We start from the raw sequence: 16,469 nt of genomic DNA, 5'->3' as shown, positions 1-16,469 counted from the left end.
AATTACTCCCGTCACCCTGCCTCCGGCCGCGCTCCGAGCTGACCGAGTCTGCGACCGGTTCAAGGTAACCCCGAGCTTAGAGCTCACTCCTCGGCTCTGTCTCTGTAGCCGGCTTCCCCGTTCTAATACCTGTAAGCTCTGCGACACTCAGACACCCCCGATCGTTCTGTGACCCTGCGGGACCTGAGGCCACGCTGACCCCGCCTGGGCTTCACCCCGGTTTAGCCTCTGGAGCGATGTCCCTCAGCAGAACAGACTTTTAAAAGTCCCGATTTTGTGCTCCGCTGCTCCGCCGCTTGCCGGGAGCCGGCCCCTCCCCCTGCGGTCTATCTTCCCGTCGCTTTGGATTCACTTCTCCGCCAGTCCTACCTTTCAGAAAGTGGTTGATTTTCTGTTTCTAGAGTCGCTGTTCTTCTCTTTGATCTCCCGTTGGATTTGTAGGTGTCTGCAATCTTTAGCTAAGCTATCTAGCTGATCTCCCGCTACCTAAAGTAGTCTCAGGCTGCTACTTCTCCGCCATCTTGACCATACTGCAGGATTCTTGTTTTGGAGCACACATTACATCATTTCCCTTGTTTACGGAAGTCTGTGCTGCTTTTCCATTGACTGTGGAATAAAGTCCCATTCTGAAGTGTGCATTCAAGACTCCATGGTATCTTTGAGTACTTTTTTCCTTAGACCTGCAGTGCGTACAAGCCACACAGGATTTCTGGCTTTGTCTTTGAACCCGGCATACTTTTTTATACTTTTTCTTCTCACTATATATCTTCCTAAAAAATCTTAACGATTAATATTTAAATTTGTATTGCTACAACGAGGTTTTCATACTTTCTTTCTCTTTACTTTTGTAGTGGATACCTAGTTATTAGCCACAATTCATTTTTATGAGAGGCTAACTGGACTTTCTGTTTTTTTAACAGGTGGGACAACACTGAAATTGAAAAACTTAGCCCATGGGACATGGAACCAATTCCTGATAATGGTATATAATTTTTAAATGATGAAAATATTTTACCTATGTTTTCAGTTTGAGAAACGTTTTTAAATTATTATGGTAACTGTGAGGTTTACTAAAACTCAAGAGAATTAATGCATGTCTGGCTCATTTTTTTTTTTTAAGATTTTATTTATTTATTTGACAGAGAGCAAAAGAGGGAACACAAGCAGGGGGAGTGGGAGAGGGAGAAGCAGGCTTCCCGTGGAGCAGGGAGCCCGGCGGGACTTGATCCCAGGACCCTGGGATCATGACTTGAACTGAAGGCAGACACTTAACGAGTGAGCCACCCAGGCGCGGCTGGCTCATTAATTCTTATCATAGGCTTCCAGCTTGATGCTGAGTGCATCTTAGTAGCCCCGCGATCATTTCTCATATAATCCTGGCTAGTTATTTTGCAGAATTTCCCTCAGCGTAGGCTTGATTCACATTTACTCATCATCCAGGGTTTGCATTTTTGGCACTAGGGTTATAGAAGTGATATGTGGTCCTCAGTGAGTTCTGGAGGCACATGGTATCCATTTGTTTTACTACTGAAGAAGTGGTGTCTGCCAGGTTTCTCCACTGTAAAACAGCTACATGTTCCTTTGTTGTGTCTTGTTTATGAGTTTTGACAACTTAAATATAGTATATATTTGTTTGGTTGATTATTTTTCTTTGTTTTTTTTAATGGGATTCATAGTTGATCCGCCTGAAGAATTAGGAGCTAGTATTTCTGTCACTTCAGATGAGCTAGAGAAATTGCTCTACAAACCACAAGATGGTGAATGGGGTCAGAAATCAAGAGATGAAGAGTGTGAACGAATTATTAGTGGCATCGATCAACTTTTGAATCTTGGTAAGTTTTTTAGTGTGAAGTTTCATGTTCAAGTTTTCCTTTCCACAATAGTATTTAAAAATAGTAACAAGCCGTGGTCGTGTTCTTCCCTACAATTTCTGTTTGCTACCTTTTGGTTGGACCTGTGGTGTTAAACGTAGCTCTATTTTTAATCATTTGTAGAGAAGTAACCTCTTAAAAATAACGAATTAATTGATGAAGGTTTCTTCTGTCTGCCTCCACAGACATAGCGGCAGCTTTTGCAGGTCCAGTCGATCTGTGTACATACCCCAAGTACTGCACTGTAGTAGCTTATCCAACTGATCTTTACACCATTCGGATGAGACTTGTTAATCGATTTTACAGGTCGGTAGAAACCTCCTTTAAAAATAATCTGAAAGGGTCTTTGGTAGTCCTGACCAGAGTGAATGGTAGTGGAGTGGGAGCTGATCAACATTACTTTCTGTTTCATTCTCTTCTTTCATTATGGTAATTTGTGGTCTTATGTGTAAGACATGTTTGACGTTCAGATGACAAATACCATGTTTCACTCCTCAATCTTTCGTAGTCTGTTTTTCTTATGAATTATGTTAAGTAGTTAGACATCCTTATTTGTTTTTATTTGCATGTTAACATTCCTGTTTAGCAGCTCAATTTATTTATTTATTTATTTTAAGATTTCATTTTTTTAAAATTTAATTTCTTTCAGTGTACCAGAATTCATTGTTTATGCACCACACCCAGTGCTCCATGCAATCCGTGCCCTCCTTAATACCCACCACCTGGCTCCCCCAACCTCCCACCCCCCGCCGCTTCAAACCCTTCAGATTGTTTTTCAGAGTCCATAGTCTCTCATGGTTTATCTCCCCTTCCAATTTCCCTCAACTCCCTTCTCCTCTCCATCTCCCCATGTCCTCCGTGGTATTTCTTATTAGCAGCTCAATTTAAAGATAAAACTTAACTTGGTTAAAGATTGGCCTTTGAAAGATTAATTCCCCAGAGTCACCAGCTTTTATATTTGGCTTCTAGAGCACTGATAATAAAATTTCGTGGTGTCGGTGATATATTTTTTTAAGTAATTTAGGGTATTTTTTATAATTCATCTACTTCAAGAAATTACCAATACAAAAAACTGGCTTCTTAACATCATTTGTATAGCCAAACCTGGGAATGTGCTTTTGTTCAGAAACTGCTTTGCATGGTTACTCTCATAGGATTAATGGTATTTAACACATTTTCTTTGAGTCTTAGAAGCTTCAGTTGTATCTCTAGACAAGGTGAAAGGGAGGTTGCTTTGTTTTTTTTTCTGGATGTGATTAAGTGAACTGTTAAGATTTTTGGTCTTTACATGTATTCTCTGCGGTTCAGCTTCCGGTATAATTGCTTGTGACTGTGATCAGGTTGATAGCATTAGGAGGTTATTATTAGTTGTAACTTTGGCATTTAGATTTAATATGTAAATACATGCTGGCTTAATTTTGTTTTCTTGGTTTCTGTCTTCTCATTTTCTATGTCCTAAATCGCCTGCTTTTTGTTTTGAAGGAGGCTGTCTGCATTAGTTTGGGAAGTCAGATGCATAGAACACAATGCCAGGACGTTTAATGAACCCGAGAGTGTAATTGCAAGATCAGCTAAGAAGATAACTGACCAACTTTTAAAATTTATAAAGTAAGTTACCTCCTATCAGAGATGTTGTGGGAAAATGTCTTTTCATGTTGTACCTCTTGCAGCCAGCCAGTTCATAATTTCTGCTCTCTGAATTATACCCTTTTAATGTGCTACATTCAGTGACACTTCTTTACATATATATTGTGAACGTAATTTCAGTAAAGGCATGAGAAATTGAACAAATTTTCTGCTTTTTAGAACTTTGAACTAATTTTCCAGAGAGTTGCCCTATAGATACCCTTCGCCCAGTGTCCCCTTAGGTTAACATTTTTCGTACCTGTGATGTCCTCGTGAAACAATAAGAAATGGTCCTTGGTGTAATGACTGCAGTCCAGAATGCCTGTAAATTTCCTTAGTTCTTCCACCAGTAGCCTTGCTCTGTCTCAGGATCCAGTTCAGACCCCCATGGCTTTCATGTGTCTGATGTCACTGTGTCCTTTCCCTCTGTTGCCTGGCCTTTCCCTTCTTTACTGACCTCATCATTTTTTCTCACCTCTTATTTTGTGGAGAGTGTTGAGTTTGGGTTTGAGAGACGTGTTGTCATGACTAGATTGGTTTTTATCTCTCTGGGACTGTATTGCATGAGCGTGTTTGTGTGTGACTTTGCACACGCTTGCTTGCACTGAGAGATAAGTTTGGAAGAGTAGGATGGAAACTGACTTGGAAAGTGAGATCTGAGTTTTAATCTATTCGAGTGAACATTCTTTGTCACTTTGGACAGATTACTCAGCCTGTTTCCTTCAAAATTAATGAGTTTTGCTCTATGATCTTAATGCCTTTTTCTACCATAGCCATACGAATTGTTGGAAAGAATTATATATTGGAGAACATGGTTGATAAACTGTGCAGTCATTTGCACCATCAGGCTACACCCTGGGAAATTACTGGTTCTACTCTAGCTCACTTTGCTGGGTTGACTCTATCTCTTGCCCAGACGACTTGGACTTACTAACACTTCTCCAGAACTTTCATTTTTTTCTGCTTCGGAAAATCACATACCTTTTTCATCTTCCTTGTGCCTGGACATTCCTACTTTCGCATTCTTTCTTCTGTGTGTGAAAATATAATTTGCTTTGATTTCTACTTTTCCCCCTCTGTTTTATCTCAATCAACCATGTTCTCGGTACTCGTATTACTAGTGATGATGTGTAGGAAAACTCATCTGGACGTTCATCCAATTGAGCTCATGTATGTATTATTTCTGGATTACCAGCTTAATTTTTATACATACCTAGCTGGGGGAAAAAGCTTGCTTTTAATATTCTAAGATAGTATGTTTTTCCCACAGAGGATAGATTAAAAAACCCTGATATTCCTCTGCTTGAAATTAGGCATGCATACTTGGGGAACTATTTATATCTTAACCTACAGTTTGAATTTTTGACAACAGTGATAACTATCTCTACATACTCTTAAAAACGTGAAAAATTGTTTTTTAGGAATCAAGACTGTACAAATATCTCAGAACTTTCTAACACTTCTGAAAATGATGAGCAAAATGCTGAGGATTTGGTATGAAGTTTGTCAATTTTATAATGATTTTTGTTAATTTCAGATGGTAACTTAAAAATATTGAGTGAAGTAGAAGATATCAATTCTCATTATATTCCAGTGAACTATGAAACTATTTTGGTAAAAGTATATTTCTTAATTATCTAGATGGTTCAGTGAGGTAATTTTTAGTTTTAACCAGTAATTGATACCAAATAAGCAAAGTATATTTATATGAATAACATAGCTGTGGAGTATGTTCTCTACTTTTGCTGAAACCAATATCTGAGAGTTGGATTTAATTCTAAGTAAAAATTCATGAACTTTCCTATGCTCATAGTACCCACAGGTTCTTCACTCAAGATGGTATTGAAGTTTAAGGCAGATGTCAGTGGTGTTGAATATTTCAGTCTATACAGAATCGAGCAGGAAGTTGCAGAAATTGTAGGAAGGGTATTCTTTAAAAACACCACCCATGTCAGTGGAATGTCAGATTCTACACAAGCCCTTATTGTGATTCACTGATTTTCATGCTGATTTATCTTGAAATAAAAATGGGTATACAGATACTGATTTAGAGAATAAGAAAATGTATAGAGTAGGAAATTCAGGAAATGTAGGAGATGGTTTCTAGGGTTTTATGGATAGAGGTAAAACAAATTTAAAGTTGCTTATGCAAGTTCTATTTAGGTCATGCACAAAGCAACTTTTTATAGCTCTTTTGGAATTATTGCATGTTCTTAGGGGATGTAAGGGATTATTAAGAATGGTTGGTTGGTTGGAGTCTGGGTGCCACAGAGGTCATCTGATACGGTCTGCCTTTTGAGATTTTTGTAAACAAGGTAAACCTAATGTCTTTGATATGCTTTTAGATTATTATATTTCAAGTGAGAATTTTAACACTTAAGCTGCTCTGATTTTTATTCCTAGGATGATAGTGATCTTCCTAAAACATCTTCTGGAAGGAGAGTAAGTTAATCTTCCTGATTGAACTTTGTTTACTTATTCTTGTTTTAAAATCAATCTAAGGGGGTGTTTGGGTGGCATGGTTGGTTAAGCGTCTGACTCTTGATTTAGGACCAGGTCATGAGATTGAGCCCTGAGTGGGGCTCTGTGCTGATCCGTGGTGCCTGCTTTTAAGATCCTTTCTCTATCGCCCTATCCCACCCCAACCCTGCGAGCATGCACATGCTCTCTCTCTCTCAAAAAAATGCTTAAAACATTTTAAGTGTTACCCAGATGCTTGCTGCTTAAATCCAAGCTTTTTATTATAGTAATTTACCTAATACGCTTGCCCCAAATAACATTGAGAAAGTTAAAGTTGAATTATTGTCATTTTCATATAATTTCATTTTTAAACAGACTCCTAAGTGTTTAGTATCTCTTATAGTCATAGTATCTGCTTGCTATGACTGCTATAGCAAATTACAAATCTAGTGGCTTAAATAATTAAAAACAAAATAATGTTGGGGCGCCTGAGTGGTTCAGTTAAGCATATGCCTTTGGCTCAGTTCATGATCCTGGTATCCTGGGATTGAGCCCCACATTGGGCTCCCTGCTCAGTGGGAGCCTGTTTCTCTCTCTCTCCCTCTGCCTGCCACTCCCCCTGTTTGTGCTCTCTCTCTCCATTAAATAAATAAAATTAAAAAAAAAAGAAAAAAAAAAGAAAAATGGTCTTGTACTTATGTAGATTAGCAGTTGGACCTGGGTCTCAGTGAGCTAAAACCAGCGTGTCATTGCTGTGTTCCTTTCTGGAAGCTCTAGGGTTAGAATCCCTTTCCTTGCATTTTTCCACCTTCTAGAGCTTGTCACCTCTTCTATCTTTATGCCAGCAGCTTGAAGTCTCTGGCTTCTGACTCTTCTGCCTCCTCCACCCCTTTTTTAAAAAAAAAAGATTTATTTATTTATTTTAGAGCCCGAGTGGGAGGGGCCAGAGAGGGAGAATCCCAAGCAGACTCTGTGCTGTGTGCAGAGTCCAGCACAGAGCTCAGTCTCACGACCCTGAGATCATGACCTGAGCCGAAACTAAGAGTTGGATGCTTGACTGACTGAACCACCCAGGCACCCCTCTTCTGCCTCACTCTTAAGAGGACCTTTGTGATTACATTGGGTCCATCCTGATAATCCAGGGCAGTCTTCCCATGTCAAGATCCATGCTGTTAGTCAAGTCTGCCATGTAAAGTGACAGTCGTGAGTTCTTGGATTAGGGTATGGGCATCTTTGGGGCCATTATTTAGCCTACCAGGTTGTCCCAGGTGATGCTTCATGTTCTGTGAAAATATTCTCTATACTTGGAAGATAAGTGGTGGGATGAACAATATTTTCAGAGTGATGGATGTTCTTGGGTTATTAACAGAAAAGTGGGTTTCTTCCAAGTAGGTAGAAAACAAGAGTAACCACAATGTGGGGCACCTGGGTGGCTCAGTGGGTTAAGCCTCTGCCTTCGGCTCAGGTCATGATCATAGGGTCCTGGGATGGAGCCCTGCATCAGGCTCTCTGCTCGGCAGGGAGCCTGCTTTCCCCTCTCTCTCTCTGCCTGCTTCTCTGCCTGCTTGTGATCTGTCAAACAAATAAATAAAATCTTCAAAAAAAAGAATAGGAAAAAAAAAAAAAGAGTGGCCGCATTGTTACAGTACAGAGACCGTTCACTTGCATTTTTACCACCGTACTATGTCATACCACACTTACATTTCCAAGACTGAAAAAACTTCTAATATTATAAATGTGTTTTTAGGTCCGTGATTGGAAAAAAAGGAGCATCAAAGCGACCAACTATGTTGAAAGTAACTGGAAGAAACAGTGTAAGGAACTAGTGAACTTAATTTTTCAGTGTGAAGATTCTGAACCATTTAGACAACCTGTTGATTTGGTTGAATATCCAGTAAGTTGTCAATGTTGAATGTTTGGGCCTTTTCTTGTTTTGTATAGAGATTGGGGTGAAGGCATTTAAAGTAAACTTTAATGAGTAGGATGTCTTAGCTTCGTGTTAATAACTTTGTCTCTTACCACTGAATGGAAAAGTTGTATTACATAGTTTTTCTTGACTCTATAGACACCCTTGTAACTTGGGCTGAGACCTAGCTAATCACTGCTACATCATAATGGGAAGATCCTACATGGGGCCAGCCCCAGGAAAACTGTAACTTGGATAAAAGCATCTGTATTCATTTCTCCAATACGGGAGTGGGAAATGACCTTTTAAAAAAAAAGTAAACAAATTTACTCTAGGAAGCTTGGAAATTACATGAGCGTGTAAAGAAGGAAAAAAAAAATCATTCCACACCTACCAAGTATATCATTTTGGTATATTTCTTATTTTGTCTTACTATCTGGGTCTCTTTAAAGTTATGGATGATTCTTAAGGTGTCCTTCTGACCTTTTGAATATTTTAGAGATCTGTTGCACTTGGATTTCTAAAAGTAGGTATCGAATCTTTGAACTAATTATTGTTTTTAAAACCTAGGACTACCGAGATATTATAGATACTCCAATGGATTTTGGAACAGTAAGGGAAACTTTAGAAGCAGGAAATTATGACAGCCCTTTGGAATTTTGCAAAGACATCCGGTTGATATTTAGCAATGCAAAAGCGTATACACCAAACAAAAGATCAAAGGTAATTTTAAAAGTGGTCATCAGAGAAAAAAATGCGTCATCTATGTTGATGGTTATTTTCCACTTGCGGGTAAATCAGTGTCGGAGTGTTGCAGATACGTGGGAAGAGAGACAACCTCTGGTAAGAATAGTGCTCTGCTGCAGCCTGAATGTCCGTGTGGTACCTTCAGCAGTTCGTGTTTACTTTACCTAAAGTTGTAGAAACACATAGGAATTTGGGGGAGTGAGGCTGCCAGTGAAATTGATACATAGAACGAGAAAAACCTGTGTTTCATACTGTAGGAATCTTGAAAAGTGGATTAGAAATTTACTGAGAGAGGCTGGGAGAAAATTACAGTGAATGAAGAATGATCTGAAGTGGGGGTGGGACTACTGACACTACACCGGTATTTTGGATGCAGAGAGGAGGCACAAGAGCTCTCTTATTCTTTATTTATTTATTAGAATACTAATAGAGAGGACATCCCTGAAGTATTATTAAAATGTTGGATACATTGGATACACATTGGATAACTTTTCAAAATTTGTTGAAGCATAATAAATGTACAAAAAGGAGGGTACATATACTCTCAGCGAATTTTTTTTTTTTTTAATATTCTATTTATTTATTTGACAGAGATCACAACTAGGCAGAGAGGCAGGCAGAGAGAGGGGGAAAGCAGGCTCCCCACTAAGCAGGGAGCCCGATGTGGGGCTCGATCCCAGGACCCTGAGACCATGACCTGAGCTGAAGGCAGAGGCTTAACCCACTGAGCCACCCAGGTGCCCCACTCTCAGTGAATTTTTACAAATACCACAAACCCTTGTAGCCAGTGTATGTTGGGTAATTAAAAAAAAACAATGATTTGAGAAGATCTTAAACTAAAGCATTTGCTTATTAATATTGTAGCACCTTATCTATGATCAGCGATTATCACTGCTAATTAACCGTTTTGCCTTAAATTCACTTTCTCTTCATTATTTATTATCAGACTCTCCTGTTTTAATTCTTAATCTGAGAACTCTTTCCTTGCATTCAGTGTACAAATTTAACATTGATTTAACATCAGTTTTTAAACATCACTTTGATGTCAAGTCTGACTTTTTCCCAAGCTTGTGTTACTGTCTGTATTCATCATTAGTGAGACACTTTCTTTCCAGAGAGAAAATAAATCTCATTCATGCTTCTTTCCCCCTTTAATTAAAAATATATATTTGAAGATAAATCATACATCTCACCCATTTAAAGTGTACAATTTATTGGATTTTTGTGTATTATGTTATCAGAATTTCAAAGTTGTGGTTATACATATGTAACTAACTTTATTGTCTTAACCACTTTTAAAGGTACAGTTCATTGGCATTATATTCAGTGTTGCTTAACCATCACTACTATTTCCAAAACACTTTGGTCAACGCAAACAGAAGCCCTCATCACCAAGCAGTACTCCGCAAACTCTGCGCTCTCTCCCTCTCTCAGCCCTTGGTAGTAATGTCTCCTGTCCTTTGTCGCTATGCATCTGCCTATTCTAGATGTTTCATGTATGTGGAGTCACACAGCATTTGTCTTTTGTGTCGGGTTTCTTTCATTCAGCAGGACATCTGAGAGATTCATCTGTGTTGTATCCCGTATGAGAACTTTATTCCTTTTTATGTCTGAATAAATATTAAAAACTCCATCATATGGGTATATCACATTTTGTTTATCTGTTCATTTCCTGCTGGACAGTTGAATAGTTTCTGCTTTTTGGCTATTAGGAGGAATGTTGCCATGAATATGGAGCATGTCATCTGCAAAGAGCGATAGTTTCAGTTCTAGCTTTACAATCCAAATGATCTTTATTTCTCTTTTTATCTAATTAGCCTGGCTAGAATTTAAAGTGCAGTGGTAAAAGCCCACAGTGTTGTCTCATTGCTCATTTTGGGGAATGATTTTCCGTCTTTCACCATTGTGTATGATGGTAACTGCTTTTTTTTTTTAATTTTTAAAATTTTTTAAAATTTATTCATTTGACAAGAGAGAGAGAGAGAGATCACAAGCAGGCAGAGAGTGGGGGTGGGGAGCACACTCTCTGAGCAGAGAGCCTGATGTGGGGCCTGATCCGAGGACCCCAAGACCACGACCCGAGCCAAAGGCAGAGGCTGAATCCACTGAGCCACCCAGGCACCCCTGTGATTTTTTTCATGTATGAAAAATTTGGGGGAGCTAATAGTTTTGGTATCCATTTTTGATAAATGTTTGTGTTCAATGCAAATGTATCACAGGTTTATATAAAACCTAATGAGAAGACAAGTAATAGGAAAGTAATGATTCTTAAGACAATCAGGTTTTGAACTTAATACGATTAAGAAAAAAAAAATCATTTGTTGAAACTGGTGATTTACACTAGAATTCAGATTCAAAGGAAAAGAATAAATTCAAGTTACACAAAATACTGGAAATAATAGTCAAAGATCATTTCAAACATGAAGTGGGATTTTGAATTTCACATATATTGTGCATATGTATGTGTGTGCATATATTTTCAAATATAAATATGTATGTTTAAAAGCATATATGTTCATATATGTTTAAAAGCGTATAGGAAATTGATGTATCCCACACACTTTTTTTTTTTTTTAAAGATTCTATAATGGTAGCCTCTCCACCTTTCTGCCAAGTGCATCAGACTTACTGATAGACAGCTTTTGAACATTAGACTTTTTCGCTTATTTTCCAAGAATGATTGTGAATGAGTTGAGAGTACTTCCTGTAAACACATAGTTGTACCAGAGTTATTTATAGTAGCACTGAATATCACACTGCAGAATTCTATGAAAGATTTGATACTATTTAAATGTAAAAACTGTTAGAACACAGTGTTTCACGTTAAAGTTGTAGGGTGTGTTTTCTTCTCCCAAGGAAGATCGCCTTTGGCCTGTAGTTTCTGTATAGATCTAGGTGGCATCAAAGGCAGTCACTTTGCAAGTTGGAGATGAGGGTCAAAGTGCCTCTGTTTCCTCATCCCAAGGAGACACTGCTCTTTTGCTGTCTAAATAGCAACCCAGAACCCACCAACTTCACATCTAACTTTGGGAGAAGGGGACCTTTTTTTTTTTTTTTTTTTGGATTTGTACATGTAAATGGGAAATTGGGAAGAGCCAAATGAGAACCACTGACACGTAGACGTCAGTCCTAGATTACAGAGAATTGCTTGATTTAAAATGACTTTCTTTTTGTCTGAGAGGTGTATGTTTGATGGTGCCTGTTTCTTGTTGTGTCTCTGAAGGAAGGGGGGCAGTGGGTAAAGGAACACATGTTTTCTACAACAGTGATAGAATAGATTGCACGTAGCCTATGTGTTACACATTTTTTTCGTGAAAGTATTTTGAAAGGTATGTTGTAGTTCTAGTTTTGCTTTCATATCCTTGCAGATTTACAGTATGACCTTGAGATTGTCTGCTTTATTTGAAGAAAAAATGAAGAAAATCTCCTCTGATTTTAAAATTGGTCAAAAGTTCAATGAAAAACTTCGAAGAAGCCAGAGGTTCAAGAGACGGCAAAATTGTAGCCGTGTCAATCAGGCTAACAAAAGTATCAGGTGAATTGGTTATTGTGGGCTTTGTGTTCAATTAGACAAATTTGAGGTTGTGATGCGTCTTTAATTTTATTATGCTAAAATGGTTAGGAATATAGTATATTCAGAAAGATTTGTTTTTCATGACTTGAAAGCACTGCATGTATACAGCTACTATAGAATTTGTAAGTAGGTTAATATTAAAGCATTTAATGAAAACTGCAGATTTTAAAAATCTTAGGATTAAAGTATTATTTATTACATAAGAACCTTTTTCTTTTAATGCAGAGTTAAGTGATTACTTTGTGTGATCCTTGAGCGTTTGATTGAATAAGGGAAATATCGATGAAACTTTATGCACCCTATTTTTTTCTGAGGATTAGTTGTAAAGAAATATAAAATTTATGTTTTATTATATTTATTTTATTTTTATTTTTAAATTTAATTTATTTTTATTTTTTAAAATTTTTATTATAAATTATTTATTTATTCTCTATCAGAAATTTAATACTATGTACTGTCTTTGACCGTGTAGCTTACATTAATATCAGATTTCCAGATTCTTTTAAAGTGTTGCAGTGTGAAAATGGAGTAATTCAGTGTTTAGTGTGTATCCGGGCGTCTTTGGAATATGCACTGAGGGCATGGCGGTTGTCTTCCTGCGAGTTCAGGGCTGGCACTCTGCATCTCAGTTCAGAACTGTCTCCTTCAGATTCATACCGTTCTCTTAAGAAGTGTGTTCTAGTTTAGCTCCCTCCCGCCCTTTTTTGTGTTGTTATTGTCAAATTACATCCTTACATGTTATGGCTTATCTAGTTTTCTTTAAAATTGCTTAAGAAAAGAAAAAAAAAATCATTGATACTGTTAATTATATTTACCTATGTGATTACCTTTCCCAGTAGTTTTTATTTTTTGTGTGGAGTGAGTACCCTCTGGTGTCCTTTCTTTGCAGCCCGATGTCCTTTAGTGTGTCTTTCTGAGGCGGGTGTGCTAGCAGTTCATTCTGACCGGTTTTTGTTTGACACTAGTTTTGCTGGATATAGAATTCCTCGTTGTCAGTGCTTGTTCCCCGCCACCCCCACATTTTGAGTACTGCGTTCTATTGCCTGCTGACCTCTGTTGTTTCCCATAAGAAGTCAGCTCTAATCACGTTACTGACATTCCCTCCCTTGTACAAACAGAATGGTTTTTCTCTTGCTGCTTTCAAAATTCTGTCTTCATTTTGCACCCAACTATGGTGTTTGTAGGAATTTTTCCAGCTTTCTAGAGGAATGTTTTTCATCAAATCTGGGTCGTTTCTAGCCATCATTCAGATATTTCCTGCCTTTTCCCTCTCATTTGGGGACTCCTACTGTACATATGTGGATATGATGGATGGTGTCCTACAGGCCTCTGAGGTTCTCTTCCTTTTTCCTTCTCTTCCTGTTCTTCAGATGGAATAACATGCACCTACCAAGGTCTCCGATTCCTGTACCAGCTCACATATGCGGCTGAGCCTGTCTTCTGAATATGTTTTAATTTATTGTGCTTTTCAACTCCAGGATGTTTGGTTTTTTGTAATTTCTATGTCTTCATCGATATTCTTGTCATCTTGCTTTTATTCTGTAAACATTATTTCATTTGGTTTTTCAGATGTGTTTGTAATAGTTGATTCAGATATCTTTAGTTCAACATCTGGGTCCTTTCAGAGACTGTTTCTGTTGCCTGCTTTTTTACCTCTGTGGGCAAACTTCCTTGACTCTTGATAGGCCTTGTACTGTTTTTTTGGACACAGTACATACTTAATAAAATAATGTTGCCATTCTGGAAATACCATCTCTTCAGGTTTTTTGTTGCTGTTTGTTAATGTATTGTAGAAACTCTGGATTCTGATCCTTCTCCCTCACTGATGGTGCTTGTTGCTGGTTTTGTTTAGTGAGTTGCCTAAACCAATTCTGTAGTCTGTCTTTCCTAGTGTTAAGCCACTGAAATCCGCTTATTATTATTTTTAAAGATTTTATTTATTTATTTGCCAGAGAGAATGAGAGCAAGTGAGCACAAGCAGGGGGAATGGCAGGCAAAGGGAGAAGCGGGCTCCCTGCTGAGCAAGGAGCCCGATGCAGGACTCCATCCCGGGAACCCTAGGATCATGAGCTGAGCCAAAGGCAGATGCTTAACTCACTGAGCCACCCAGGTGCCCCTGAAATCTGCTTTTTAAAAATTAAAAAAGAAATTGGCGGGGGGTGGGGTGTCTTTCTGGATGTCTTCTCTGACTTAGCATAGCTCAGTGGTCAAAAATTTGTGTTCACACACTTTAAGTAAGCCTTCCACCCTTTTTTGAAGATGGTCTTTGGGTGGAGTGGGGCTGACTTCACCTTCTTCTTAGATTTTTTCCAGGCATGAGTCTCAGGGTCTGCTAAGGACAACTAGATAACTGGGCTCTCCTCGAGTATGTGTAGAACTTTGAGTATATGTAGAACCTTCCACACCCCCGGGAAGACACTGGAGCTTTTCAAAGTCTCCTGTGACTGTCTCATTCCCTAGATCTCCTTTAACTTTTTGGCTGAACTTCTGTTGGCTCTAACTGGTGTCCCAGCTTAGGCAGCTGTGTGGTTGGCCTGGCTGGATTGCTGGCAGTGAGTTTGGTGCCCTCAGGCAGAGCAGGTGCTGTTTTGTGAAATTCCCAAATCAGACCAGCTCCCTTTGCCTCTTCATCCTGGTCCTCAAGGCTGTGCCACAGAATTGGGGTGTGCATGACTGGGAATAGCCGAAAGTTAAAATGCCCAAAACTCCAGTCAGTTTTTTTCTTAGATTCAGAAGGTTTTCTTGAATAAATGCTTTTTAATTTGTTAAGTGCCTGTGATTACTTTCCAGAGTTGTGAAATGACTTTTTCGGATGATTTGCCAGTTTTATTTTTGCTTTTTGGGTGAGAGGGTTTGCCAGAGTCTTCCTTGCATCCCTGCCCCCTTGTTTAGACTGACGGCTGCCTTGAAACAGGTAAACACGTGCTCCATCAGTGAGTGAGTTTGTCCGGTTGAGCTGCTTTGCAGCCTGTCATTCAGGGATGTACATTACCAAGTGGACGATGTGAGTCCTCCCTGCCTTCCCCCGCCCCCCACCCCAACTTTTAATTTTGAAATAATTTCGGAATTACAGAAAAGCTGAAGAATCATTGAAAGAACTCCTTTATACCCCTTGCTTGGGCTCACCAATTTTTCATAGTATGTCACATTTGCTTTATCTTTTTGTAATGTGTTTTTTTTCTAAATTGTTCAAAAAAATATTTCTGACATCCTATTCCTTTACTCCTAAATACTTAGTGTGGATTTGCTAAAAAAAATAAATAAATAAATAAGGTTCTAACCATACCTTATTGCATCCCTACCGTTGACCCAATAATGTCCTGAGGGCAAAATTTTTTTTCCAATCTAGACCCAAAGGAGGATCTTGCATTGCATATATACGGATATATATGTTTCTTTAGTCTGTTGTTTAAAAAAATATTAACTCATTTAATCCTTGCACAATCCTATTTTCAGGTTTTTTTGTTTTTGTTTTTGTTTTTTTTAAGTAAATCTCTCCGCTCAGTGAGGGGTTCAGATTCACATCCCTGAGATAAAAAGTCATAGGCTCCACTGACTGGGCCAGCCAGGTGCCCCTCTTTAGTCTTAATCAGGAATTTTATTTTCATCCTTTGTCTTCTTAATTGACATTTTTGGAGAGTATGGGCCATTTATTTTATAAAATGAACCTCAGTTTGGGTTTTTCGGTTATTGTAGGGGTTTAATTTAAAAAAAAAAAAACAACTTTCTTTTTGAACCAATGAAAAGTCAGGGTGAAAAGGAAGCAGTCTTACTCCGTAGGTATTTATCACTTTGTTTTCTGTTTTAAAATGAAGTGTATGATGAGTATGAGCATGTAATTATTTCTTTTTTATATTTATTGGTCTGTCCCTCAGTTGATAGTAATGGAAGTTAATATTTTGACATAAGACGCTTGAAATTTCCTGATGATGACAAAACAGCTGCTGCTTTTTTTTTTTTTTGGTGGCGGGGGTAAAGATTTATTTATTTATTTGTTTGTTTGTTTGTTTGTTTGATAGACAGAGATCACAAGTAGGCAGAGAGAGGAGGAAGCAGGCTTCCTGCTGAGCAGAGAGCCTGATGCGGGGCTCGATCCCAGGACCCTGGGATCATGACCTGAGCTGAAGGCAGAGACTTTAATGCACTGAGCCACCCAGGCGGCCCAAAACAGCTACTGCTTTAAAGAACCTTGTGGTTGGGGCGCCTGGGTGGCTCAGTGGGTTAAGCCTCTGCCTTCAGCTCAGGTCATGATCTCGGGGTCCCGGGATCGAGCCCCGCATCGGGC

At 38.6% G+C, this 16,469-nt stretch overlaps 1 protein-coding gene across 3 annotated transcripts in view; it reads left to right on the top strand.

Annotated features, from left to right (window-relative positions):
• Positions 1-16,469, top strand: part of LOC111155637 (bromodomain and WD repeat domain containing 1) — a 124,235-nt gene that overhangs the window by 88,822 nt on the left and 18,944 nt on the right. For 2 of the 3 annotated variants that reach the window (XM_022515910.1, XM_022515909.1), the window contains exons 29-37: positions 921-982; positions 1,677-1,832; positions 2,057-2,177; positions 3,354-3,479; positions 4,919-4,991; positions 5,901-5,939; positions 7,705-7,851; positions 8,434-8,586; positions 11,979-12,145. In XM_022515910.1, the coding sequence (XP_022371618.1) occupies positions 921-982; positions 1,677-1,832; positions 2,057-2,177; positions 3,354-3,479; positions 4,919-4,991; positions 5,901-5,939; positions 7,705-7,851; positions 8,434-8,586; positions 11,979-12,145 (1,044 nt within the window). Of the gene's footprint in view, positions 1-920; positions 983-1,676; positions 1,833-2,056; positions 2,178-3,353; positions 3,480-4,918; positions 4,992-5,900; positions 5,940-6,699; positions 6,703-7,704; positions 7,852-8,433; positions 8,587-11,978; positions 12,146-16,469 lie in introns of all 3 variants that reach the window. The other variant, XM_022515908.1, reaches the window with a different exon arrangement.

The sequence above is a fragment of the Enhydra lutris genome, unplaced genomic scaffold (genome assembly GCF_002288905.1).
Source record: "Enhydra lutris kenyoni isolate GAN:26980312 unplaced genomic scaffold, ASM228890v2 scaffoldscaffold43, whole genome shotgun sequence".
Lineage (NCBI taxonomy): Eukaryota > Metazoa > Chordata > Mammalia > Carnivora > Mustelidae > Enhydra > Enhydra lutris.
Note: the sequence above shows the minus strand (reverse complement) of the source record. Positions and strands in the feature narration are given on the sequence as shown.